A 26,267-nucleotide genomic window follows, 5' to 3' on the forward strand; every position below is an offset into this window, starting at 1 on the left:
CGTGGGTGCCTAACGCCTTCTCACATCTTTTCACATCGTACCTTGACTCCCGAACCCAATAATCATCTAATTTTGAGGGCTAGTTCTTCACATAGGTTTTACTCAATTTTTCCTTAATAAAGTTAGTGGCGACTCTAAAATCAATTGCATAGACCGAGATACACATTTTTGTGTGTACAAGTTACTCCTCTTAACCAACTCCCAAATAGTAGAGAAATAAACATGTATGAAGGGTTAGTTACTGAAAATGAGAATGTAGATGACGATCTCTCAAAGAGTGAATTTGAATTGTTTGGGGATACTTATATAGGGGCTCCAACACTTGCATTGCCTAATAACACATCAAAGTATGCAACGCCTTTTGAGAATCAGTAGACCACTGTGAAGCCAAAAAGAAACAAAATGATCCAAGAGCGTTCTTCAGGAGAAATAGAGTCTACACTTACAATGATGAAGAAAGTAAAGTTGTTAATCAAAAACAAAAAGATGAGATATCTTGAGGACTACACAAAAGAGTTTTGGAATAACACATTGGGACTCACTTATGTGTGTTGTGCTTGCGAAAGTTTTTTTTTTGTAGCTATGAGAAAGCGTAGATTCATCTTAGGAAATATCATCCTAAGATTGTTAAGAAAATTATGACTAGGAAGTAGGATTCATATCTCTACTTTCTTAGGGTTCGATTGTAGCATGTCTAGTAAAATTAGGTGTGTTATGTCTTGAAGCCTGCCGATATTGCATCTTTGTGTGCCTCCTTTTAATGATCTAACTCTTACTATTATAGAGGATTACAAGGTTTATCCATTTGCAATAAAAACCGGTAGTGATCTGCCTTAACCCCATAAACTTTTCAAAAAATAATTTAGTGTTACATTTCTTTCATTTAAGAATTGCTTGAAGCATATGCAGCAGACCCTATCCCTATAGGCACCCTGTCCCTCATGGTTGATGACAAGGTAAGTTTTTCCAACAACTTGCATGTTTGAAAGGCACAAAATCACACTTCGGTTGAGGGACAAGATGCCATCCCGCACAGAGTCATGCATAGGTCGACGAGAAGTACGTCAATTTTCCACTTCATAATACAAATTTTCTTCAAAATAATATATAAACACATAATCACTGGTTGAATATCCCTTTTTGATATTAAATCGGCGCTCAGCGTCCTAATGACATTACTCTTGTAGCAACTCCTAGTCATACATCAAGCCACCTCAGTATTCCGGTTTAGTTTTTTCACTTTGTTTACTACTAGATTAAAAAATGGAGAATATTACAATTTTTTTTCACCAAAAAAAGAGTATCACAATTATCAAAACTGAAAGAAAAGGAAAACGAAAACCTACTACATTCATCATTTCATCAGGCGCTTGAAAAACTAAGTAGCCTTGTTTGATGAAAAATAAAAATAAAAGAATCATCGTTATTGTGTGTGTATTTTCTTTTCTTGCATGATTGTCAACCAATAAAATTGTGATAAAGGCTAATGCAAATTGCACTGCCCTTTTGCTTTTCTTTTATAAATCATCCTCCAATTTGGTAATATTCTTACAACTAATATCAACAAATATATTTCTATCTCATTTTATTTTTGGCAAAAAAAAAGCAAACCCTCTTGTTTTTCCAATATTTTAGGCCTTACTATGTTAAACAATTGGGAAATTGGAGAAAACTAAAACACATATTGTATGGACATGTTTATCAGGTTGGGTGAGTTATTTTGATTGATTTCCTTTTTCATACAGCGTGCAAATGGTTGAGTTGCATCGATAGCAAGTGAAGATTCTAAAACTTGAAATGAGAGAAGATGAAATTTCATAGAAAGACACAACAAAATTGCCAAGACTAACATTTGGAGTTGTTGAGGTCGTGTAGATAGCTAGACATTGTTAATCTTGCAATCAATCTCCATTTGAACAATTGAACATCCCACACTAGATTAATCGATTGTTGATGTGTTGTTAAGGAAGTTAACTTTTAGAATAAAAATTGAGTCATGCACAATACAAGTGAGTTTTAAATGTTAGCGAAAAAAAAATTGAGTTTTAAATATAATACAAATTTTTACTTTTTTTTTTTCCGGTAAATAATGATTTGTTTTTTCTTTTCAATAAAATAAATAAATTTTTTAAAAGAACTTTCTTAAATCACGCTCCATTTTGTTGAAATTTAAATCATCTATCAAATATTAACAGTAGGCTACCAAATATATAGTACAAGTAATTATATTTATCCAAATCACATAGAATCTAATAATATTAATGGTCTAGCTAGATTTCATCTACATGAACATTATATGAATCACAACAAGGACTGTCTAACGGTGTATGCATGATAGGTTTCAGTTGGCCGATCTCTTCAATAAAAGTAAGATCTTACTTCTATTGACCAACTAGTTTTGCAACCCTATCTCAGTAAGATAGTAAAAAATATCGGATATGGGTATTTATCGATATTCAATTTTGGATATGTATGGATGGATATATTTCTTCTCTTTGGGGATATTTGACATTGTTTCACATGCAAATATCGACAAATATCGTAGATATTGTGGATATTTTTTGATATATCATGATACATTATTTATATTTATTTGAAATATAATGGTAAATATTAAATAAAATTGTTATATACATAAAATATCGCCAAATATCTCCAAATATCGCAAAATATCTTCAAATATCACAAATATCGCAAATATCGTTAAAATATCACCGATATTTGCAGTTGTATATATCTCTAAACGTATCGTGATATTTATATATCTTTTTCTGAAATCCGGATAGATATCTCAAAATATCGCGATATATCGGGATATTTTGTACTATGATCTGTAGTGTGTCTAACTTTTCAATTAGTTGTTTGAGTGAGAATAATACTCACACGCACAAAGGAGAGAGAAAGAGAAAATAAAGTGAGAAGAGATGGCGTGGATCATTGATCGAGTAGGTTTAGAGTAATAAAATTAAAAAAAATCATTGTTATGTGTGCATGTGTTTTGCCTTCTTGCATGATTGATACATATCAGCCAATAGTCGTGGTATATACTCATGCAAATTACATTGTTTCTCTTTTATGTGTTGTATAAATAATCCTTTAAGTCGTTATTTTCTTACAATTATATCAATGAACAAAATATAAATCACCTTTCATCTCATTTTATTGTGGCAAATTAGAAAAAATAAAAGAAGAAAATTTATGAGGTATTGAGAGAACTAAAATACATGCTTGATGGACATTTTATCAGATTTATTCTATTGAGAAAGAATGGGTGAGTTTCACAAAAATAAAGAGATTTTTTATCATACATTTAGAAACAATAAAATTTCATAGAAGGCCGTAACAAGACATGAAGAAGATGGCTGAAATGTTGAGGTTGTTTGTAGACAAAATGTCAGTTGTTTCATCCAGACAAACTTCAAATATTTTCGTTCTTGCTTGATATTTTGGTGCTCTTTTTTAGTAATAGGCAAAAGAAGTTGCACGACAAAGTATTAATCAAATGGCCTTCATCAGCTACGGAATGTTGGACTAATGATTTGGGGCAGTTGAACAAATCAAAATACATATAGGTATATTTAGAATAAATAAATATATAAAATGCACAGAATTAACATTTTTGAATATTTTTCAATCAAATAGATATACTTTATAAATGAAATTGTTAAAAAAAAAAAGGTCAAAGTTATGAATAGGTAAAATAAAAGTCACATAGTCAAATCATCAATAAACATTAATAATCAGATCGAGGAACATCCGTCGGTATAGATGACAGTCTGGGATCGGATCCTATATTTGATCTGTTTCGTTAAAACCAACCACGTCTTTGATTTCTTGATTTTTTGAGTATAACAGTCGGCACACACAACACAGAGACAGAGAACTAGAGAAGAGAGAAAAGAAAGTGAGAAGAGATGAGTGGGGCAGCAAGTAAAGTAGGTGACTGGGCATTCAAGGCGTTCACTGGCGGACTAGGTGTAGTCACAATATATCTCACCGCTACTTTCTCTGTTAATGTCTACCGTGGCCTCTCTTGGCACAACGCCCAACAGGTACCCAACCACCCCTTTTATTTATTTCCCGATATTTCGAACCGTAGCTCCAAAATTTAAAATCCCTTTCATTTTGCATGAACTTTCTGAAACTTCTGCTGCAATATAAGCAAATAAGTAATCCTTATTCAGTTGTTTTCTTCAGTTTGATTTCTATTTTTTTGTTATTAATTGCATTTGCTGCAAAAGTGCAAAGTGATTTACGGCTATCCTTCATGGATGCCACATGATGATTGAGGAGAACCAATTACAATTACTTTGGGCAAAGGCTTTGGCCTTTGGGTAATTCTATGTAGGAATGCAAATTTGTCTGGTAGTACTGAAAAGGTTTACCTCCTCTCCTATCAATCTTTTTAGAAAGTAATCGAGACGTAGATAGACACGGTGATAAAGATTAAAGATATAAGCTTTGTATTTGAATGCATCCACCCCTTCCCCGAACAGTGGGTTTTTAGTACATGCTTAATGCTACTTTCACTTTGTGCATCTTTGTTTGCTCAGTCTCGTCAACATTGGTGTGCAATGCACTGGTTTTACCGAGCTTTTTAAGTTCATTGCTGTGTTTTAAACATGTTTGGTTCTGTTTTTGGAAGGGTGTAGTCCATGTTTTCTATTTCGTTATTGTTAAATATATCTGAGATATTGTTATTTTTTGGTATAGAAGAGAGAGGCTCTGTAGTTTCACTGACCTTAACTAGGAAACTTCTACTCTGGTATATCATTTCCTGGTGACTTGCAGTATAACATCTCCGCTGCATCTTCAAGCTCTGTTATATCATTTTCTGGTGACATTAAGTATATCTCTGCTGCATTAGTTGCGCCAGATTCTGACTTAAGTTTGCAATGTTTTCTTTTTCAGAAACTTGGTGAAGGGGAGTCTCAACATCAAAGTCGATAAGAGGAGTTTCTTCTATGGCATTTCAGTTTTCCATTGTTTCTTTTTCTTTATTTGTTGGAATGTAACCCTATCTGCTGCATTCTTTTTCAATTTTGATTGATGGGATTGTAGGACATAGATAAATGGCTCCCAACTGGAATATTTGCCTGAAATACTTGTACTATGATTATCTAGCTTCGTTGGAAGTTTATTGTATGTGGTTTTGATTACGCTTTCACAGTTAACCACTCATTCAATTTAGTCTTCTATTACTCTCTACTCAATTTGTTGGTTGACCGTGAGTTTCCCGGATGAGCTGACTTATAATCTTGTAAGTAGATGTAATATATATCCATGAACGAGAATCATATCTAAACTTCATGTCCCAAGTTGAGCTGATATGTTTTGAATCTAAGTGTACTGTAACAATGGCATATAATTGGAAGCAAATGTTTAATAGGCATTTCAGCCAAAAATCTGTGGTATCTGCAGTATTACATTTCTTTGCTATGCATCTCTAAATCTAGAAAATCTTCTGGATATCTATGTTGAGCAATTAAAACACAAGAATGGCTGTTTTACAAGCCCTGTATATGGGCAGCTTAGCTTCAGCCCCAAGAATTAGATTAGAGGTACCTCCCAGGGCAGCATCCCAGTGATAGGATCGGCCAAGTTAGAGATAATGAAGTCCCTAAGCCCGGTGTCCCAGACCTCGCAAAACTGGAGGGGCCAGTTGGGAGGCTCAATGGCTTCAGTTCCAAGTCCGGGTGCCCTGTCCTTTGATCCTTCATTCTGGTTCTCTTTCCAGTCAGTAACATAGGTGGCAACCCTTCGAAAAAATTTGGTTCTGAATGATTCCCACACCTGATATTTATAGTGGTTTATAACGATGGTGCTTTGTGGCGAATTAAGGTACCTGTACCCACTCAAGTGGAAGTGGTGAACTACGTTCAGTAGTGTACTGTCGAGAGCATCTAGTCGCACAATAGACTTGTGCCTCTCTGGGCTCTGTAGCCTACAAGTGTACCCTACCATAACTCCCTGTGAAGGAGGTAGGCTTAACCCCGAAGGTCCAAAGCTGTGGCAAACGGTCCGAATCTCCCCTATTGTTTTTGAAGATGAAAATTTTGCAACCAAGGACCGGAGAGAATGACGACCTGGGTAACCCAAGTTAATTTTCTTCAGGCGATTAGCAGTGGGTAATGGGAAGTAGAAGAATTCATCGACATCCATAAACGCCACCCATTTGCATTCACGTCTTGCCTTCAGTATGCAATGCACGAAAACCCTGCTTCTTGGCTTTTGATCCATGGCCATACATGTCTGCTAACATTGAACTTTTCTTGATTGAGCTCTTCAATTACTTTCTCTATGCCATCGTTGCTATTATTATCATAGATGAACCAACGCTCCACGCCAAGCCAGGCATGATATACTATCCATTCACGTAAAGAGGTGGCCTGATTCCACAACATGGTACACGCACAAAGCTCATACTTGTTCTTGGCTTGTTCTTCAGAATGGATTATCTTTGCAACAGAAGGGATTGCAGGATCATACCTAATGGCTTCTCCTCGACCTCTACTTCCAACAACATCCCTGTGACCAGGATGGGAAGCAATACTGATAGAGACTCCAAGTCCATGAGCCATGGTAGGGTATTTTTTAAGGCTAAGAGGCAATGAACACCTAATAATTTCCTGCGCAGCAGTAACAGCATTAGTGTTAAGTGCATATTTTCCACTCTTTTCTGAATCATTCCAATCGAAGTGGCAGCTAAATTGCGCAGGATCAGATACTCGATCTGGCCGTAAATTCAATCCTTTAACAAACACCACTGCTGTCTCCCCATCCAAAGCCGCCGCGTATACCAACATTTCCCATGAGTGAACTGTTTGATTTACCAATACCAAATTATTAACCCCATCCTTTCTTCTTATAACGCGCTTTCTCAGCTGAACCATAGCAGAGTAGTTAGACGGCGGAAGTGGGCAGCGTGCAATTGACTGTAACTCATTGTATTCGTCTACTGATAACACTGGGAGTGCCACTAGTTTCCCACTATCTCCAAACTCAAAAGACGAATTAGTCCATCCTTGGCGATAAATACAATCTAATCCCCCATGAAGATTCAACCAAGATAGCCTACTTCTCTTTGATACAAGCAACAATACATGGTCTGGAAACAGCACCCAATCCTCCACTCTCACTGGACACAACTCTAAACTACTAGCTAACGATACCGATGTCGAGCGAAAGACCCCAAGGACAGACTTAAACAAGAAATCTGATTCAAATGTGAAACCATTGAAAAGAGAAAGAATAGTAAAAGAGGAAAAGTATACAACACCTTACAAAAAATAGTAGTATGAAGAGGTGATGAAGTACGGTGGTTTGAGGAAACGCTGTTTTCTTTTCCGGCGCTGTTGGTCAGATTGCATTCTGACTGAAAAAGTGTGTACAAGGTCAGATCTAAGATTCCATGCTACTGAGTGTAAGTACACTGTAACTATTAGTGCAGTAAATGCATAGTGAGTAGAAGAGTGTCTTGGAGAAGTGAGTCCAAGGTATTGGTGTTTGTTTATTATTTTATTTTGGTAAAGTTGTTGATTCTTGTCTTGGTCACTTTATCATCTTTTTATTGGTGCGCTGGAATTGTCTCCAACACCTTTGTTGGCTCATCTTTTGTAGTTTTCGCACACCTGGGCGTTAGTTCAAGATTAGTTGTCGACTTAATTATCGACTTTCAAATTTCGGTGTAATAGTGACATGCCAACTATACTAACACTGTGTGTCGCGCTAATTTCTCAGAATTCGACAAATATCGTTATTGTACAGTGAGTTGAGCCGTTGAGGTATAAGGTAATGTATGTTGGATAAGCAAAATTGTACTCACATAGTCACATCAGCCTAACGCCCTAACACAACAATGATGCTTTCTGATAAACTTGGGATTCCTGTTTGAGAATGCAGCGTCATAAATATTTGTTTCCTATTTTATCTCCTACTTTTTCTTAATTAGTCATGACATGTGGACACCCTAGAAACACTTCCTCAATTGAAGAGGGTAGAGTTATAATATATATACTAGTTTTCGAACCCGTCCTACGAACGGGTACCATTTAATAATATTATTTTAAAATATAAATTAGAAAATATATTCGTTTTGTTTTGACTATTTTACCTTTGTTTTTTTAGTAGAGATTGACGATATTATCCTTTTATGTAACGTGGATCAATCTAGTACATATAATAGGAACCAACTTCAATGAGAATGAAGTATTTTTCCTTGTTCGAAAATTATTTATTTTGTCACTCCAAACAGCCAAGCCAAGCCAAGGAGCTGATAAAATAATCCATCGGTATCGGTATCAACACCTGCAGCTCGTAAGTAGCCTAAGAATAGCGTAACTATCATCAGGGATTTTATCTGATTTCAATCCAGTTTGTGATTAATTTAGGGATCGGACTTAGAAATTCCATTTCATTTAGTGAACAAAGTAAAGAGGATTGGAAGAAACATCCAGTTAAGAAGTGTCGCAGACTCGCAGTATAGATGTGGGAAGAGAGTGCTAGTTAGGAAGATAATGGAAAGAATGTTTTGGCATTTTGTGTAAACTAAATATTACTTTACAATTGAATATTTCGACAAATAAATAGGCAAAACAGGATAAATTGTTTTCAAATAAATAGACAAAACAGGATACAACACTGACAAATGAAAATTGCCTCACTAATCATGATAATGAAAACTAACTAAATAATTATGACCCGATATACATCCGTCTTAACAGTGAGAACTCAATACAACAAGATGAAATATGGTATGGTTAAGTAATCAAAACCAAATAAATATTTGTTTCACAGCAAGTGAAGAGACTCTCACAGGCTACATAAACAAATAAGTTCAGCATATCCAAAACTAACAAATATTTGTAAGCTTTAAAAAAAAACACATAAATGGGTAAATCCGAACTACACAAACTGTAATTGCAAACCCGAGGGCTTAGAAATGCGTTCCTAAGTCTGTGAATGGACTTGCTTTTACCATTTTCTTCTTTTGGTAGCATCTTCGCTACCCATTCTTCCATTTGGATCATAAAAGCCATGATCATAATCGTAGTGTTTATGCTCATAGATGATGGTCATTTTCACAAAAGTGCTAGGCTATTCAATGGAGCAAATAGTTTGTTAACTTCGATGTCATGAGAAATACCTCAAAACCCAATAAGCATAATCTCCTTGAGGTCGAAGGCCCACACACGTATTCTCACGATTTCTATGGTTAAGTCTATGTCTAAATAATACAAATCCATATTCTACTTGTGGTATTGTACTCATCCATTCATTTGTTTGGGACTTAAGAGTGAGGTTCATTTCTCGACTACCCAATGTGCGTTATGAGCTCAATCGAGATAAGGGAGGGTTAAAGTATTAAACTAAGAGTTTTAACCTATCTTACCATCCGGATTTTATTTATAGCAAGAACGTTTGCATCCGAGGATGAAAGGAGGGTGAGAGAATACATTATAACGCATGGAGTATGCTCCAAAATAGTTATGTTAGATATACATATAACAATGTAAAATTTTAAATTAACTTCCCGTAGAGTTTTGCAAACAAAGCAGATTAAAATTTTAAACTTCGTGAACATCTATAATATCGACAAACATTTGTAATTTCATTAAAACCGACACGGTTATCTTGGAGCTTCTCCAAGAACCTATTCTAACCACTTCATGATTAAAGATATTCTCTAAGAATTAAATATATGATGTAAGTATAAGTGTCTATACTTTCCGGTTAGAGCTTTCGGTGTGGATAGGGTCCTATTTAACGGGTTTTACTATACTAATACCTTAAGTACAAACATATAGATAACCTTAAGTACAAAAACTGATCCAGATAAGTGAGCACGTAAACCTTAAGGATTACTAAATGTTCATCGCCTTTTATAAAGGAGATTATGTTATTTTGTGGCTTAGAGTGCAAGTATAGGAATAGGAATTTATGAATTGTACCTGTCATAAACATAGCTTTCAGTTCATCCAAATCGCTTTCGGTTCATACGATCTAAACTGGTAACACATATCAAGTTGTTCCTAAACAAATCAGATGCTAGACCTAAACTAAAAGTACATGGAAGTCATATGCTAAAAACAGTACTGGAGTAGTAAAGAAGAAACTGAAACACAAACCAGAGAATAGGTGTCAATGATATACCTGACTTTTGACTCCTGGAGAAGTATAAAATTCACCTGCAGCAGCAGAAGATAGTTGAAAATTATTTCGGCGACAACCAATAACATAACAAAGAAAAGACTCATAGATTCTAAAGCAATAACATGTTGAGATGTGTTAGAGAATATGAAGGTACGGTCCATGTTTGGGAGGAGAAGGACGATGCTTGGGTTGGTTCTGGTCGTTCCTATTGGGGTACGAAGGGCAATCCCGCACTTTCTAGTGCTATTTCTACTGCCAGCTACATTATGTATGCCCTAAACCGATACACCACTATCTCCCTACAGTTGGCTCCCTGTGAATACTTTAGCATAAATTAGTCCACGCCATTATCTGTACCATTACTAACAATAACAATGGCATCATACCAACCTAAGTACGACAAATTGTAGCCAAAATATATAAATGCTTCCCCATCAGGCTTCATACACCGAAAAGAAATGAAAAAGAAAAACCTAGGTAATTGACGAAAAAATAAACACCACCACTTGCATATTTGGGAAAATATATTTCTTGTTAGAACCGACTATAAATCTTGAAATGATAAAATCAAACAACTCCAATGTCACACGACTAAACTAATTCCCCCCATCAAGCTCATTTACAATTAAGAAGATCAAAAAGCTAGCAACCCAGCAAATGTAATGTTTGTTTATATATATCTGAACACTTGATGACCCGACTGAAGGCAAATAAAAGAAGAGAAATGTGATACTCAAGTTTTCTCCTAAAGTAGCTTATCCAACAACAATAACAACAACAACAACAACCAAATTGAATAATTAGAAAAATTGAAGTGAAAAGAAAGGAGATGCATACTCACGATAAGATAAAATTAATGGATAAAAGGTTTATGCTTGAGCTACCGACTAATGTCATATATCATCACTGAAAAAAATAACAGCATTTCAAATATGAAAACTCATAAAGACATCTTATATTTAGCATGAAATGATATTTTTTTTTTTCATTTTATATGGCTATGCTTGCAATGAAGTCCCATGAAATTCCAGCCATCTGTCCAAATCAATCATGTGTTAAAGAACAACTCAAACACCACCAAAATATAAATCAGAAAGATAAACAAAGAAGAAAAAAAGTGAAGCACCCATAGCATAGTTTGTAGATGATTATAGGAAAACATTGCCAATAAAGAAATCAAATATACCCATATCGGAGAATCGAAGATATATAAAAGTAAACCATGAAACCCATGGCCGGAAACTCACATTTGATTGAACTTCAATATCTTCCTACCGGGTTTCTTGCTTCAGCTTGTTTAAAAAAATACCAAACCTGTAAATTGTGCTGCTTGAGCCAATGTGATTACTATCAAGTCTCAACTGGTTTGCAATGAATATAGTTGATCGGCAGCAAACCTTTAGCACAATTTTAATCAATCAAAAACTTTGGAATTGTAAAATATCTAGAACATTACAACATAACAATCCAATGGGGTTTCACACCGCTATTGAAGAAACTAACCTTTCACCAAAATCAAGGGAGTTATAGGCTTCTTCCTCACGTTGGCGTTCATCTCTAAATTTGATGTACCTCGATCAAAGATTACATGTGCTATACAGAAAGTCACCCTGTGAAGTATGAATCATTCCATGCAAGAAATAAAATACAAATCAGATAGCAAACATGAAAAATATTTCACAATATATTTCAAAGACAAAAATCTTGAAAAAAATAACTGGAAATCACTTGAGTTCACGCTTCTTAATTCAATCCCAAAACCCACTTATAACGGGCGGCGGCATTCTTGCTCCAAGCGCCACTTTTGATCAACTCATTCTCCGTGACGATACCAACACAATAGGAAATGTTAACGGCTTCAGTGGGATAGTTATCAGTTCCTAGTTTAACTCATCAGATATTTTTCGATGGGTTTCTTCTTCCACGTCGACTCTAGAAACCACCACACATCCTCCTAAACAAATGATAAATCGATCAGACTGTCAATATCCATAACAAAAAAATAAATAAAGATCCGTCAAGTTAACACCTACTAATTCCAAAAGTTTTCCACATAACTTTAAGAGGGATTCTCACAAATAATTCAAAAAAATAAATGAAAATAGTTAAAGAATAAATCAACAAACAAAAAAATCATTATTCCCATTCAATTGAGCCTGTAAGAAGCTGTCGCTATATATAAATAGGGTCTGTTCAATTTCATTAAAATTGGATATATATATATATATATATATATATATATATATATATATATATATATATATATATATATATATATATATGATATTTTTTCTTCCTTTTTAATAAAAAATATACAAACACTCAATTAAAACATGTTAGAATTAAAAACCCATGGCTTGAACAATTAATCAATGAAATAATACCAATTAATGGTAAACTTGGCTCCACAATTATGGTCAAGATATCAATGTACTTGTTGTGAGTTGGGCTATACCTTCCATAGAAGCTACAGTAGAAAATGCCCAACAACTTCCTGAATTTTTGTGTATTTTTATATAAAAAAAAATTATTAGCAAAAACAGAAAAATGGTAATGGGGTGTCTTTTTTTAATAACCTAGATATGCCAAAACCAAGAGCAACTCATATTAGTATATAGCTTATTAGAACTTAGAAGTGTATGTTTCACTTACCACATTGGCCTTGGTCCTTGATTGGTGTAACAACTCCTTTCTTTCTCCAATCCATGCTAGATGGAACTACTGCAGCATTTTCGAACCTGAAAGATGTCTCCAACTTTCGTTCTTCAGAGGATTTCTTGTATCCATTTCGAGATGCTACAAACTTTTCATTGGTTTGGTCGACCAAAGCCATTGACACTTAGCACATAGGTTTGATCACCAACTTTGTTAAAAGTATCAATGTACTCGACGTTGATTTTGAATGTCTGGAAGCACATCTATTTCTCAACAGTCTTTGTAGACTCGTCTATAATTGGTCATCCATTACTCATGCCTATCTTCCATAGATAGTTCCGGAGGTTACGCGACATAGCTTGAGGTGTATAGATACCCAAAATGATCAACGCCAAACTCATGCATTAAACGCTTAAAAGATATATATATATATATATATATATATATATATATATATATATATATATATATATATCTGCTAAATGGGCTTTATGGCGCGGTTTTGGCAAAACCGCGTGAGTGATTTGATACAGCATCAAACCTAGAACCAAATATTTGTCGATTTGGTGTTTGGTTTGGTGTTTTGTTTGTGTTTTCATCAATATGTAACTCTTCTGAAATTAAAAAAAACACTAAATTGTTGGAAATTTGGTGTTTGGTGCTAGGTTGATATCACTCCTAAAGATGCTCTTACATGTATACAAACAGTCCAAGTATTTCGAATTCTCCATTTCAAGATTACAAAAGCAACACTTTGAGCTGGTAATGACTTTTTTATGCATACAATAACTTGTCAATAAGCAAAATGCATTTTCGGCAAATATGATGAATGGTTTATGCAATCTATCATCGCGCATTCTCGTTGTACTATGTCTATATCACAGTATAAGAGTCTCTAGTAGTCTAGTCTCTACACGTTCACTTATCAATAATATTGGTGTACGTGTAAATGGCAAACTCTGTTATTCGATTAAAGTCTACTTAAAAGTAGATACCATCTGTAACATTCATATATTCACATCACACAGAAGCACTAACACATGTTACACCTGGACGTACAACACAAATCCATACTAAACTTCCTAGCTACACTATTACTTCCACATTAACCAGTACCAGTGACACCCAAATCTTGCTTATTCTCATCTTTCCCAGCACCAAAAACTGGACCTCCTTTACCCGATGCATCTTCAACTTTGTCTTCAATTTTATCAATCTGTATCATTCCTTCATCTTCTTTTGATCTAATATCTGTCCTGGTCTTGTTTTCTCCTCCTTGTACTGATTCATATGTGGTTGGTGTCAAGGCTCCCTTTGGCTGTGCTCCTTGTGCTCCAGACATCTTTCTTTCTCTTCCTTTTATCTCTATTCTTCTTTTTTTTGGTGGAATTTTCTCTCTATTCTTTCGTCGATGCTATGCTCTCATCTTTCTTTCTCTTCCTTTTATCTCTATTCTTCTTCTTTTTTTGTGGAATTTTCTCTCTATTCTTTCGTCGATGCTATGATCTTTCAATTTTGTTTCAGATCCTATCCTTTTAAATTAGTTTCTTATCCAATCCTATTGACACATGGGGAGCATCTCAGGTATGGGAGACACGTATATTGCCTATTTACATTCTCATTGATGTGAAAGTTTTGTTTGTCGAAGAGTTTCTCGCTGCTCGTTTTTCTTTTTTTCTGGGCAATTTTTTTTTCTCCTTATTTATCGTAATTAACTTGTACACGTGGACACTCTAACAATGCTTTCTCAATTGAGGAGGGGACAGCTATAATATATATACTAGCTTTCGAACCCGTCCTACGAACGGGTGCCGTTATATTAAATTATTGTAAAAAATATTAGCAACTATGCATAGCTATGAGATATGAAAATTATATTAATCAGTCATTCAAATTTCTTGCACCACTCTCTATAAAAAGAAAGCACAAAACCTTTATAAAACTCATCGACTTCTTTTTGTTGTTAGGTTTAATAATAAAAGTTTGAATGAAGTTTTGTGAGAATGCCCAATATGACGAAGATAATATTGAAGCTACTTAAATAGCATGACATTCTTAATCATAATAAAAAAAATTATGATAAACATTACTTAAAATGCAAAACTATATTTGTCGAGACATTTATTCCCCCTACATATAATACAAACATGTTTTAGGGTTATTAGTTCAATGCATTTGCATCAAGTTTCGATTTTCCATTAATTATTCTTTGAGGTTAGTTCAATGTAGCACGTTGCATTAGGTTTCCAATTTCTCATTAATTATTCTTTGAGGTTAGTTCAATGCGGTGTATTAAGTTTCGATTTTCCGTTAATTATTATTTGAGGTTAGTTGAGTGCAATTGCATCCACTTTATAATTTTCCGTTAGTTATTCATTAAAGGTTAATTAAGTACAGTTGCATCCAATTTTTTGATGTTTAGATTAATTACTCTTTGTGATTTGTTCAATACATCGCATCCAATTTCTGATTTCCCATTAATTGTTTTTCTAGGTTAGTTCGATAGTTTATAATTTCTAGTTATTTATGCTTTGAGGTCAGTGCAATACAGTTACATCCGGCTTCCGATTTCCAATTCACTATTCTTTGAGGTTATTTCAATGCATTTGCATCCAATTTCTGATTTTTCGTTAGTTAATCTATAATTTTAGTTTAATGTAGTTGCATCCAGTTTATAATTTTCCGTTAATTATTATTTGAGGTTAGTTCAATACAGTTGTATCCAATTTCCGATTTTATGTTAATTGTTTTTTTAGGTTAATTCAATGTATTTGCATCAAGTTTCTGATTTCATGTTAATTATTTTTTAAGGTTAGTTCAATGCATTTAGATCAAATTTATAATTTCCTATTAATTATTCATTTAGGTTAGTTCAGTGTAGTTTCATCCCTTTTTCAATGTTTTGTTAATTAGTCTTTGAGATTAGTTCATTGCAATTGCATCTAGTTTCTAATTTTCCGTTAATAATTCTTTAAGGTTAGTTCAATACATCTGCATCTAGTTTCTGATTATTTATGCTTTGAGGTTAGTTCGATGCAATTACATCCTGTTTCTGATTTCCCGTTAACTATTCTTTGAGGTTATTTTAATGCATATTTGCATTTAGTTTCTGATTTCCCACCAATTATTCTATGAGATTAGTTCAATGCATTTGCATTCGATTTTTAATTTTCTGTTAATTATTTTTTGAGTTTAGTTCAATGCATTTGCATACAGTTTATGGTTTCCCATTTATTATTATTTGAGGTTTGTTTGATGTATTTGCATACCGTTTACGATTTTCCGTTAAATATTTTTTAAGGATTTGCATCCATTTTTAATTTTCCGTTAGTTATTCTCTGATGTTAGTTTAATGCAATTGCATCTATCTAGTTTCCGATTTCTAGTTAATTACTTTTTGAGTTTAGTTTATTGTATTTGCATAAAGTTTTCGATTTCCCGTTAATTACTCTTTGAGTTCAGTTATGTATTTGAATCCAATTTTCGGTTTTCTTTTAATTATCCAATGTGGTATCAACTTCTACTGATCCATCTGTAGTGTCCTTGCAAACATGACATAAAAAATAAATTATGTTTGATTTACTATATGGGATCATCAAAGATTATCTAGTTCCCGATTTCTCATTAATTATTCTTTAAATTATGCATGACTCACTATGTGGAATCTGCAAAGATTATCTACGAACGGGTGTTATTATATTAATTATTCTAAAAGATATTTGCAAATATGCATAACTATTATATATTAATATTATATTGATCACTCATCCAAATTTCTTATAACGTGAAAACCTCACTCTCCATTAAAAAAAAAACTCACCTTTGATAAAACCCTTTAACTTCATTTTGTTGTTTAATAATATAAATTTGATTGAAGTTTTGTAAGGTTGCCTAATAAGGCGAAGTTCATATATATTGAAGCTACTTGAATAATAAGGAGTTACCAGTCATACAGAAAGAGATAAAATAAACACCATTTTAAATGCAAAACTATACTTATTAAGACATTCTCACAACATATAATCTAACTATGTTTTGAGGTTAGTTCAATGCATTTGCATCCAGTTTCTGATTTTCCGTTATTTATATTTTGAGGTTAGTTCAATGCAGTTGAATCCAATTTTTGATTCTCGTTAATTATTCTTTTGCAGTTAGTTCAATACATTTGCATCAATTTTCAATTCTCTATTAATTGTTCTTTGAGGTCAACTTAATGCATTTGCATCCGGTTTCCAATTTCCGTTAATTATTCTATGAGATTAGTTTAATGCATTTGTATACAGTTTTCGATTTTCGTTTATTATTTGATAAGGTTGCATTTGCATCTAGTTTTCGATTTTCCGTTAATTATTGTTTGTGGTTAGTTCAATGAATTTGCATCCAATTTCCATTTTTCCGTTAATTATTTCTTGAGGTTAGTTCAATGCATTTGCATCTAGTTTATTTTTAAGATTAGTTGGCAAGAGTTGCATCCGGTTTCCGATTTTCCGTTAATTATTCTTTAAGATTAGTTCCACGCATTTGCATCATGTTTCCAATTTATAATTAATTTTTCTTTGAGGTTAGTTCAATGCATTTGCATCCAGTTCCCGATTTCCCGACAATTATTTCTTTTATATTAGTTTGATGTATTTGCATCCAAGTTTTGATTTTCCGTTAATTATTTTTTAAGGTTAGTTTAATGCAGTTGTATCCATATTCCGATTTTCTATTAATTACTTTTTAAGATAGTTTAATGCTTGCATTTGCATCCAGTTTTCGATTTCCGATTAAATATTATTTGAGGTTAGTTCGATGCATTTGAATTTAGTTTTTGGTTCCCCATTAATTGTTCTTTGACGTTAGTTTCATTTAGTATTATATATATTTTGAAATATTTGTCATTATTGTTTTGCCGTTATTTTTTTTTTCCATTTTCTATTATATATTTTGTGATGTTATTTTTTGTATAATTTAATTTTTCACATGTAATTTGTTTTGATTTGGTATATAATTTATTTAAGCCCAACGTCCACTTTAACTGAAAATTATATATATATATATATATATATATATATATATGCTTGCATTTGCATCCAGTTTTCGATTTCCGATTAAATATTATTTGAGGTTAGTTCGATGCATTTGAATTTAGTTTTTGGTTCCCCATTAATTGTTCTTTGACGTTAGTTTCATTTAGTATTATATATATTTTGAAATATTTGTCATTATTGTTTTGCCGTTATTTTTTTTTTCCATTTTCTATTATATATTTTGTGATGTTATTTTTTGTATAATTTAATTTTTCACATGTAATTTGTTTTGATTTGGTATATAATTTATTTAATCCCAACGTCCACTTTAACTGAAAATTATATATATATATATATATATTGTGTCCAGAATTGTGATATATATATAGTGTTGAAAATTTATAAATTTATAAATTTAATTGGAATCTGCCGTAATTATTGTGTCCAGAATTGTAATTTTTGGAATATTTAACTATGAATAAATGTTGAAATTCCATTGTGGATGACGCATCAAATCAAATCAAGGGTTTTAGGAAAATTGTTTTCGGTGGAAACAATTGTTTTAGCAATTTAGTTTTTTTGTCTCATATTTTTTTTTTTTTAAGTAATTAGCTATATTTTTGGGAAAAGTTAGAGACTCTATGAAACTCTAGATAGGATTGTTTTTATGAAACTACGGATGGAATTGTTTTTAAGTAATTAGTTATAGTGTTTAGAAAAAGTTAGAGACTCTATGAAACTTTATATGGGATTGTTTTCTTATTTATATCCTACTTTTTTATAAGTAGTAATAGAGTTTAGAAAAAACTGGAGTCCCTGCGAGTGTTCCAAAAAATAGATTGGTGAGGGTGTAACTAATATATATATATATATATATATATATATATATATATATATATACAAAGAATTGGAATATGTCATAATTATTGTGGTCGTAATTGTGATTTTTTGAATCCTTAACTATGAATAAATGTCTAAATCACACAGTGGATGGCGAATCAAATCGAAAGGATTTTAGAAAAATCGTTTTCGGTGGAAATTATTGTTTTTAGCAATTTAGTTTTTTGTTTATTATTTTTTTTTTCGTAATTAGCTATATTGTTTAGGAAAAGTTGGAGATTTTGTGAAACTCTAGACGTGATTGTTTTTTCATAATTAGCTATAGTGTTTAGAAAAAGTTAGAGAGTATGTAAAACTCAGATGTGATTGTTTATTTATTTATATTCTACTTTTTTATATTTAGTAATAGGGTTTAGAAAAAACTGCTTTTATATTTAGTAATAGAGTTTAAAAAAAATTGGAGTCTTTGTGAGGGTATAGTTATAATATATATCTAAGGATAAAGATAAATCTTTGTTTCCTATTTTATCTCCTATTTTTTCTTAATTAGCCTTGACACGTGGACACTTTAGAAACGCTTCCCCAATTGAAGAGATTAGCTATAGTGTTTAGAAAAAGTTAGAGAGTATGTAAAACTCAGATGTGATTGTTTATTTATTTATATTCTACTTTTTTATATTTAGTAATAGGGTTTAGAAAAAACTGCTTTTATATTTAGTAATAGAGTTTAAAAAAAATTGGAGTCTTTGTGAGGGTATAGTTATAATATATATCTAAGGATAAAGATAAATCTTTGTTTCCTATTTTATCTCCTATTTTTTCTTAATTAGCCTTGACACGTGGACACTTTAGAAACGCTTCCCCAATTGAAGAGATTAGCTATAGTGTTTAGAAAAAGTTAGAGAGTATGTAAAACTCAGATGTGATTGTTTATTTATTTATATTCTACTTTTTTATATTTAGTAATAGGGTTTAGAAAAAACTGCTTTTATATTTAGTAATAGAGTTTAAAAAAAATTGGAGTCTTTGTGAGGGTATAGTTATAATATATATCTAAGGATAAAGATAAATCTTTGTTTCCTATTTTATCTCCTATTTTTTCTTAATTAGCCTTGACACGTGGACACTTTAGAAACGCTTCCCCAATTGAAGAGGGTAGAGCTATAATATATATATAAAGATAAAGACAATATGAATGTTGATGGGCTAAGTTTCCAATAGAGCCCAAACTGGGCGGCGAAAATTCTGCAAGTTAGGCTGAAAAGTGTAACAAATTATGTTGGTTAACCAAGAGAGTGATAATTACTGCAAGAAAGTACCAGTCTACCAGATGCCATGCGTCTGCATCATGGATACTCAGAGAATTGTCCATCCACAATTTGAACTGTTCAAGTGTTAAACACAATGTAACGCTAAAAGTTTTGATGTACGAAAAAGATGCATAAAGATTTGGTGTATCGGCAAAGTGTAACCATGCAGGGCCCATAGACAAGCCGATCAGCCGAGGCACTCGAATTTGACTTGGAGCCTTGGACTCAAGTCTCTATTTCGGCTAGAGTAGCAATATCCGCCAAAAGTATGTTATGGTCTTGGAGCAGACTGTGAGCTGTGCCAATGGGGTATGTTGCGGGTTATGCCCAAGCCCCAGGCGTCCCAAACCTCTAATTAGGGCCATGAGCCCATGACTCTGGTGCGTATGAGGGGCGCAACCGCGCAGCACACCTAGTGTCGTTTTTGGAGAAGATTATGTAATTGAATGTTCGATATCAAGGTAACCTTCGTAAGATTCAAAAGAATCCAATCCAATTCGGTACGGATTTAAACTAAACCACCATGGACTAATTCAAGAACATCGTTGTAGGGGAGCGATATCTTATCATGCACGCGTAACGTAAAGTTTAACTTCGGGGGCGCCGACCACCGAGACGCGGAACGTGAGCGGCTCTCCCCCAGACGGCGACCTCCAAGAGCGAACCCACGTGAAAGGGAGGGCGAAGATATTTCGATCTGAGCACATGGCGAGCGCCCGTGTAATGATAACCATCGGGGGTAATCATTACCCATCCCGGAAAATAGGGGTAACCTCCTTATCAGCACCCAATGAGTGCATGACTTATAATATAACCGACTCAACACTCATTCACGATCTCGACCTTGCGTGTAGCATAAACACACGCGTGTCTTCTAGATTGATCCTTCCCTAAGCCTATAAATACCACGATTGAACTACGCCGGGCCTGATTCCTCTCTCCCAAAAAGAAAAAGAAAGGAGAAAACTAAGAAGAGGAGGATCGTGGCGGTTACCGCTCGAAGTTTAACTTCGGTCCCAACAAGAAATCCAAAACACTCCTTTACATTGGCCGTCGTGGTTTCGATTACTTGAGAGCCACTTTAAATCAGTTCATCCATCTCTAACTCTCAAGCCCACGAAGCATGGTTAGCCTAGAAGATCAAGTCCAGCACCTTGCCCACCAGTTGGGAATAACGAATGAGAGCATTTCCTTGCTCAGGGAGGAAAATGCTACTTTACGTGCTCAGGTGGATAGTTACCAGCAACAACAAGTCGGCAACGGAGCAGAGAACAGCATCAATGACGTTAATCAACAGATTAATGAGTTATCCCAAAGGATTGGCGGAACGCCGCAAAGAAGGATTCGACACAGATTGTGCACAAGATGCTTAAGGCGTATCACAAGCGCATCTCCGTTCAGCCATGAGGTCCTCAATAAACCCTCTCCACAAGACTTTATCCAGCCACGCTTTCCCGTATGCACGACGGCAACCGTGCCTGGTCGGGTCGCATGTGGCTCGCTATATTCAGAGTTTGGCACTTCTGACTCACCGAGTTTGATCATCTCCATGCAGCAGATTATTCCCGGCCCGACCTCAAGGATGGCGCCTCGATCGGGTTCTTTTCATTGGAATCGATTCTATAAAACCTTCGAGCGGCTTATTGATTTGTTCGCCCCACCCGATGACGTCCACAACAGCGGAAGAAGGCGATCTTGATTCTTTGTTTCAGTTATCATTCAAGGAGGGCCGAAACTATTCGTGAATTCCTAGGGCGGTTCAAGGCCGAACATGTTGTGCATGGAAAGTGGCTTGAAAGAATCTTTCGCCATTAATCGGCCTTTTCCAATGCTTTGCGAAAAGTCGCGCGAAATACCGACCTCTCTAGGTCGTTGATGAAGGAACGCCGGAGACCTTTGTCCGAGCTCTTTCAGCGTGGACAAGTACATCAAGTTGCAGAAACTTTAAAACTCCACGGCTTATAAGAGAACCGAGGAGGTCGCAGTGGTCTCGGATCGTACACCCTCGGCGGGCAAAGCTTAGGTCGCTTGCACCAAAGGCCGACTCGATCGAAAACCGTAGAGAGTTCGCTATCCCGACGGCGCTCCCCGCCTACATTCGGTAAAATTAAGCGAGCCCCATTCTTAGGCCCGGGTGAGGCAGCCCGATGGATCGGCGACAAGCCATTTTCGCGATTTCACAACGCCAAATGCCATGAAACCGATGCTTGCGGGGCTTAAACACTATCTCCGGGATCTAGTGGAAGCCGCAACATCAAACAAGATACACTAACATTCCCGGACGGCGATTTGCGACCTAAACCGATGGCTCGCCCGAGTCCAGAGTCGGTCTCCATCTCGGCGTCACTCCCAAGAGTTTCAAAGGTCGTCCACGCAGCGAGAGGGCGTCCCGAGATCGTTTCACGCCCGCGGCGCCGGCAGCACTCATCCGATCGTGACAATGATCGAACTATTCACGTGATTACTTTCCGGATGATTCCGTAACCTCATCCGGAGAAAAGACGCCGGGTCGGCTCTTCAGAAGTCTATCATTTCACCTCCAGGGCTTCTCACGCTCCGCCGCGTGGTTCAGTCGCGCAGCCGAGTGATATCACTTTTTACGGAGGCCGATTTAAGCAAAGTCTGCCTTCCTCATAATGATGCATTGGTTGTCCATGTCAAAATTAGCGACCGGATGGTCAAAGCGGCGTTCGATCGACCGGCAGTTCGTGACATCTTGTTCTACCACACCATGCAAGAGATGAGCCTTCCTTAAGTCCGTCCTTATCGACCCGATCGCCCCTTTATGGGTTCAATGGATCGGGCGATCCCATTGGTGATATTATACTTCCGATTGTCGGTGGGATCTAGAGAGGACAAGATCACCCGCCATACACGGGTTCTCGCGCTCTAGCTGACAAATTCGCCATACAATGCCATCCTCGGACGCTGGATTCATCGGATGCAAAGCGATACCGTCAACTTTACATCAAGTTTTCCGTTTCCAGGACCTCGAGGAATGATGGAACTTAGAAGCAATCAACTTGAAGGCGTACCATTGTAACCGGGTCAAATCAACAAATGAGACCGCCCGTGAACTCCCCCCCCGCCACGGGAACCCTCGGTACCACAATGGCATGTGACTTAGTCGCAAGTCCAACCCCGAACCGCCAGCGTAACGGGGGGGCTCTTAAGCGAAGTTCTCTCCAATGCCGATACCGCGACTTTTCCCCGAAGTCCTTAATCGCCCGGAAGACCTCTAGCATTGATCCAACGACGCTTAGCCGTCGATTAAAGTTTCAGAGATCGCCCCAGCCATGTCGCCGCCCAGTTGATGACAATGAAAGACGCGCCACCAATGTGCTTGCAGCCAGGTCCCATTTCCTGTGTCGGATATCCCCGGCGGCGCTATAACAGCAGTCGCTTCCACCTCAAATGACCGGCCGTGTCGTCCCACGGTGTTCGTGACCTCCTCCGGAGCGAAGTCGCCAACAAATTTTCGCCATCGGTTGTAAAACCTCCAAATGCAGAAAAGAAAAGTGAATCTTGGCACCGATGACGACCCCAAGTTTGTATATGTAGGGGCTAACCTAGACCCCACACTCAAATCCCACCTTGTAAATTTCTTATCTATGAATAAAGATGTTTTTGCTTGGTCGTATATCGATGTGCCCGGAATCGATCCTAAACTCGTATGCCACAAATTAAATGTAAACCCCAATGCTGTCCAACCGGCCAAATGAATTGGCCGACTATCCCTGCGGTTTCAAAAAGCCATCAACGACGAGGTCGAAAAACTCAAGCAAGTCGGTTTCATCAGAAAGGTAGACTACCCCGAGTGGATTGCAAATATTGTCGCAGTCCCCAAAAAGAATGGCATTAGCCGTTAGATGCGGCGTTGATTTCAATGTGTCAATCAAGCCATGCCAAAAGACGCTTTTCCCCCTACGCGATCGACCGACTTGTCGACCGGACTGGTGGTCATGAGCTTCTCTCCTTCATGGACGATACGTGGGTACAACCAAATCCCACTCGCACGGGGAGGATCAAGAGAAGACCTCTTTCATAATGAGCAAGGGATCTATTGCTAACGTTCTCCCATTCGCTTGAAAAACGCCGAGCAACGTATCAACGCCGGTCACCGACATGTTCCAAGACATGTTAGGCGACACCATGGAGGTCTACATCGATGATATGGTCGTCAAAAGCAAAAAGCGGTGATCACTCGCCCACCTTGAGCAAAAGCGTTTCGATTACGGCCGGACGGGCATGAAACTCAATCCAGAGAAATGCCTTTTGGGCGCCCTCCCCAAGTTTTTAGGGTATCGTGTCGCGGCGTGGGATCGAAGCAAATCGACCCGGATCCGGCGTTCTTTAGATATGCCGATCCACGCAAAAAAGAAACAGATAGTTGTCGGGGAATGGTCGCAACACTCAACCGGGTTCATATCAAGGGCCTCGGATAAGTGTAGATCGTTCCCTGCGAACTCCTCAAAAAGGCGAGCGTTCTCATGGAAGCGATCAATGCCATCAAGCATTCGCCACTCTCAAAGAGTACCTCACCACCCCCGCCTTAGCTAAACTCGTAGATGGAGAGACTCGGGGGCTCTATCTGGCAGTATCCGATTTTGCAATCATCTCAATTCTCTTCAAAGAGGAAAACAATTCAGAAAAACCGATCTACTTCACAAGCAAAACGCCACGACAAAGCGGAAAAGAATTACTCCTTCCGGAAAGAGCAAGATTTTGCTTTGTTATATTCGCACGGAAGTTCAGGCCTTACTTTCAAAGCATCAAATCAAAGTTCTTACCGACCTCCCATTGAAGAAAATCCTCCACAAAGAAAACAAAACTACTTTCGAATGGCGGTTTTGGGCGAAGAACTTCGGCCGAACACCACTGAATTTGTACCAATTTAATTTCCCGTGGGGGCCAGTCGTTGCCGATTTTCTAGCCGGATTTCCTATTGATGAATTTAATTGGGAACAAAGAGACCGACCTCCCGTGATTTGAAGGAGCACATCAAATCCACTTGGTCTCTCTTTGTAGATGGTTCTAGCAATCCTCGGCGGCGGCCGTGGGGTTGTCTTAGTTTCACCCGATGGAACGGTGATGGAAAAGTCCGTTCGATCGACTTTGCCACTTCCAACAATGAGGCGAGATGGAGTAACGAGGCGTCGATCGGGGACTTCGTATGATATACCGCTTCGGGCCGAAGAGATCCAAGTCTTTAGTGACTCATGAACGGTCGGTCGATTCGCCGGGTTGCAAAAGAGTACACTACCCATGAAGGTAACCTTTCCAAGTATCTTAAGGTCGTTCATCGGTTATTGCCTTCTTTTAAGCGGTACACATACATCATTTCTTTATGTGAGGAGAACCGCCACGCAGACAGTTTAGCTTTACTTGGCTACCCGGACCGATTTTGCGTTCCCCGACAAATTCTCATAGAAGTCGCCGATCGACCTGCATACCAAGTCGACTACACCTTGATGATAAGCGACCTATTTCCTCTCTCCGCCACTTTCGGTTGAGTCAAACATGGATGCAACCCATAATTGATTGATTATATCGACGCGACGCCCCTCCCGAGGGCGCACCAAGGCTAAGCGGATCCCCTACCAAGCACGGCGTTATTGTTTGGTTCATAACAAATTGTTCGAGAAAATCCGGCGGAGGCCCGCGACTTACGATTGCATTACCCGTAACAGGTCGGTTGATTTTTGCAGAAATCCACGAAGGAGAATGTGGAAATCACGCGGGCGTCGTCGTTAGCCCACAAGGCCATCTCTCAAGGATATTTTTGGCCGGATGCGGATCGATGCCAAAGCATACGATCCCTCAAATGTCTCAAATGCCAAACGTTTGGCCACAATATCATCATCCAACCTCGCCGCTTAATCGATCAAGATAGCGAGCGGCGGGGCCATTCCACATGTGGGGCATGGACATTATGGGCCCATTCATCCCACGTAAGAGTATCGCTTCGATTTGTCCTAGCTGCAACCGACTACTTCACCAAGTGGGTAGAGGCTATTCCTTTAGCACACGTCAAGGAGTTACATGTCAAAAACTTCATTTGGACCCACATCATCACCAGATTCGGTTTGCCACACACATTAGTAATGGATAATGGGCCTCAGTTCAAAGGCAGAACGGTTAAAGAGTTTCTAGCCAAGTGAAAGATCGTTCACGCCTTTTCTACTCCACAGTACGCTCAGAGTAATGGTCAGGCAGAAGCCAGTAACAAAGCAATCTTGGAAAACTTGAAGAAAAAGATTGAAAAGAATAAAAGCCAATGGCCAAATCAATTAGAGAA

The 26,267-nt window shown here is 36.7% G+C and overlaps 1 protein-coding gene, 1 long non-coding RNA gene and 1 pseudogene across 2 annotated transcripts; 1 reads left to right on the plus strand and 2 right to left on the minus strand.

Moving 5' to 3' along the window:
• The first annotated feature begins 3,841 nt into the window (after window positions 1–3,841).
• LOC147522990 (uncharacterized) lies at window positions 3,842–5,159 on the plus strand. The gene is made up of 2 exons (XR_015215406.1): window positions 3,842–4,052; window positions 4,912–5,159. It is a non-coding gene; the product is annotated as an uncharacterized LOC147522990 (long non-coding RNA).
• Window positions 5,160–5,416: 257 nt separating this feature from the next.
• Window positions 5,417–7,512, minus strand: LOC147522991 (glycosyltransferase family 92 protein RCOM_0530710 pseudogene; annotated as a pseudogene).
• Window positions 7,513–13,750: 6,238 nt separating this feature from the next.
• On the minus strand, window positions 13,751–14,461 carry LOC147522992 (uncharacterized). Its single transcript, XM_086561169.1, has one exon. The coding sequence runs from the start codon at window positions 14,147–14,149 to the stop codon at window positions 13,913–13,915; it is 237 nt and encodes a 78-aa protein (XP_086417295.1). The 5' UTR covers window positions 14,150–14,461; the 3' UTR covers window positions 13,751–13,912.
• Between the last annotated feature and the right edge of the window lie 11,806 nt (window positions 14,462–26,267).

This window comes from Coptis chinensis, chromosome 1, assembly GCF_015680905.1.
Source record: "Coptis chinensis isolate HL-2020 chromosome 1, ASM1568090v1, whole genome shotgun sequence".
NCBI lineage: Eukaryota > Viridiplantae > Streptophyta > Magnoliopsida > Ranunculales > Ranunculaceae > Coptis > Coptis chinensis.

Coding starts and splice junctions, on each gene's coding strand:
- LOC147522992 (XM_086561169.1), bottom strand. CDS start 14,149: ATGTCTGGAGCACAAGGAGCACAGCCAAAGGGAGCCTTGACACCAACC.